Source organism: Dromiciops gliroides, chromosome 2 (genome assembly GCF_019393635.1).
Source record: "Dromiciops gliroides isolate mDroGli1 chromosome 2, mDroGli1.pri, whole genome shotgun sequence".
NCBI classification, from domain to species: Eukaryota; Metazoa; Chordata; class Mammalia; order Microbiotheria; family Microbiotheriidae; genus Dromiciops; species Dromiciops gliroides.
Window position 1 is genome coordinate 385,737,459 of NC_057862.1, and position 2,743 is coordinate 385,740,201.

Genomic DNA, 2,743 nt, shown 5'->3' on the forward strand with positions numbered 1-2,743 from the left:
CAGCTAGTAAGTGTCAAGTGTCTGTTGCCGGATTTGAACTCAGGTGCTCCTGAATACAGGGCCAGTGCTTTATCTACTGTACCACCTAACTGCCCCCAATACTTTCTTTATTAAAAATTGAACAAAATCCTTTCCTTTACTTGTTTTTGCCCCAATTCCTCATGTCAAAGATGAGTAAACTGGGATCCACATGAGAAAGGATTTATAAAATAATATAGTGCTCTACAAAGTTATGACACTTTTGAGTATGGATTTCTTATCTTTCCAATTAGATTTCAAGATCCTTAAGATTGAAGATCACATCTTCTTTTTTATGATTTATGTCATCTCTACCTGCCCCAACAGTGCCTAATTACTGTACTATATACTAATTTGTTGATGTATTGATTAAGTAAAGGCTGAGAGTGAAGAGCCATCAGAAGAGGGAAAGACTGGAAATCTCAAAAAAGGAGATTACTTTAGAACTCTATTGATTAATTGGTGTGGCTAAGATCTGTTTGAAGAATGACTTCATCCTCTCTCTTTCCCACAGGTGCTTCTGACCGTACCCTCCTACATCATGGTCTGTACCTCTAATGCTTCCCACACACCAGTATTCCTTCTAGTGGAGCTGTGGAGAGGTGGTCTTCCCAAAAGCCTTCTTTTCCTACTGTTCTTCACCGTCTACATGGGTGCTATGGTGGGTAACTTAACACTAGTCCTGCTTATCTCTCGAGACTCCCGACTCAGCACACCCATGTACTATCTGCTACGTGGCCTCTCTATGGTTGACACAGGGCTGGCCACAGTTACCTTGCCCCAGCTGCTGGCCCACCTGGTTTCTGCCCAACCAGCTATCCCTGCTGTTCGTTGCTTAATCCAATTTTTCTTCTTCTATGTATTTGGTGTTACAGACACACTGGTGGTGGCTGTCATGGCCCTGGACCGCTATGTGGCCATCTGTGACCCATTGCACTATTCAGTTGTAATGAATCAACAAGTCTGTGCCCGCCTACTGGTTTCTTGTTGTGCTGTGTCTGTCATTCACTCTCTTCTGCATGCAGGGCTTCTATTGCCCCTCCAGTGGGTTGTTGACAATGAGGGTGCTGTCCACCTCCCCCACTTTTTCTGTGACCACCGGCCCCTACTGAGGACCTCCTGTTCTGACACTCAAACCAATGAGCTAGCCATCTTTCTGGAGGGTGGGTTGCTCATGCTGGGACCCTGTGCTCTCATCCTACTCTCCTATGCCCACATTGTAGCTACCATCTTGCGACTACCCTCAGCTGCTGGCCAAAGGAGGGCTTTCTCCACCTGTGGTTCCCATCTCACCATGGTCATTTTCCTCTATGGCACCATCATTTGGGTCTACTTCCAGCCCCCTTCCCAGAACTCTCAGGAGCAGGATATGGCAGCTGCTGTGATGTATACAGCCATTACCCCTCTTGCCAACCCATTTGTCTATAGCCTCCGCAATAAAGATGTTAAGGGTGCCCTTCACAGACTTCTTATTCCCAGTCAAGTGACACCATGATTGTTCTGTCTCTAAGACATATGGGTCATGTGGAACAGGTTGGCAAAAATTTAGAGCCTGGAAGATAATAATGGTGAATGGAAATAATAAAGATCATGAAAGAACCTAGGGTGACAAGATTCCAGATGATATAATATATGGAGTTTATCATTTATAAATCAGTTTTAAATTTTTGATCCTCAAAACCACTCTGTGAGGTATGTAGCACAAGTATTATTATTTCCCTTTTGCAGATGAGGAAACAGGTTTATAGACATTAACCTGCCTAATGTCATACAGAAAGCAACAGGCAGAATTTGAAACCAAGTCTTCTGACTACAAATCTAATGATCTTTTCAAATCAGGTCCAGGCTGTTATGTTGTGATGTTTTGTGTTGTTTTGTTTTATTTTATTTTTTTCTGTCACAGGTGATCAAGGTATCATGATGGTAGACAAGACAGGTACATGCCAAGTTAATAGTTCAATCCTTCAATCATTACCTGGGGGCAGTTATTCCATCAACCCATTCCCCAGCCCTGCCACACTTTCATGGACAGCCTTCATGCATTTCTTTAGCTAGAAAAATGGTATTCCTTTGTGGTCATCCTTGTGATAATGAACTTCTACATTCTCATTATGCTAGTCCTGAGATGACAGACACATTCCAATGCTGGAGACTGTATCTGGGGCCTTTTCAGCTGGGTTGGACTTGCCAAAGGTTGTATTCTTTTGGCATAACCTTCAGGAACCCAGGCTCATTCCTAGGATAAGTAGAAGAAGCAAAGGAGGCCACTAATTAAAATGAAAGTAGAATATAAAATGGTACATAGCCAAGTGCCAAAGTGTAGGGTAGAGACCAAAGTGTGATTAAAACTATCTCAAGGGGCAGCTAGGTGGTGCAGTGGATAGAGCACTGGCCCTGGAGTCAGGAAGGAGTACCTGAATTCAAATCTGGCCTCAGACACTTAACACTTACTAGCTGTGTGACCCTGGGCAAGTCACTTAACTCCAATTGCCTCACTAAAAAACAAACAAACAACTATCTCAGGAATCTCTATATCCTCCATGGCTTGTGTAAACTGTTTCTATTACTAATACCATTTACCTTTTTTACTGTGGGGTATGAGTGTGTGTGTGTTTGTGTGTGTCTGAATCAACATACCTTGGATCTTACCAATTCACTTGATCAGTGACTCCTAACCTATATGCAAAGGACCCATGGGAGCCCTTGGAGTTACTGCAAGAAATCA

At 43.1% G+C, this 2,743-nt stretch overlaps 1 protein-coding gene across 1 annotated transcript; it reads left to right on the plus strand.

Annotated features, from left to right (window-relative positions):
• Positions 1-559: 559 nt before the first annotated feature.
• On the plus strand, positions 560-1,513 carry LOC122738943 (olfactory receptor 1B1-like). The gene has a single exon (XM_043980815.1). The coding sequence runs from the start codon at positions 560-562 to the stop codon at positions 1,511-1,513; it is 954 nt and encodes a 317-aa protein (XP_043836750.1).
• Positions 1,514-2,743: the final 1,230 nt, after the last annotated feature.

Excerpts from the sequence above, each read along its gene's own strand:
- LOC122738943 (XM_043980815.1), top strand. The coding sequence starts at position 560 with ATGGTCTGTACCTCTAATGCTTCCCACACACCAGTATTCCTTCTAGTG.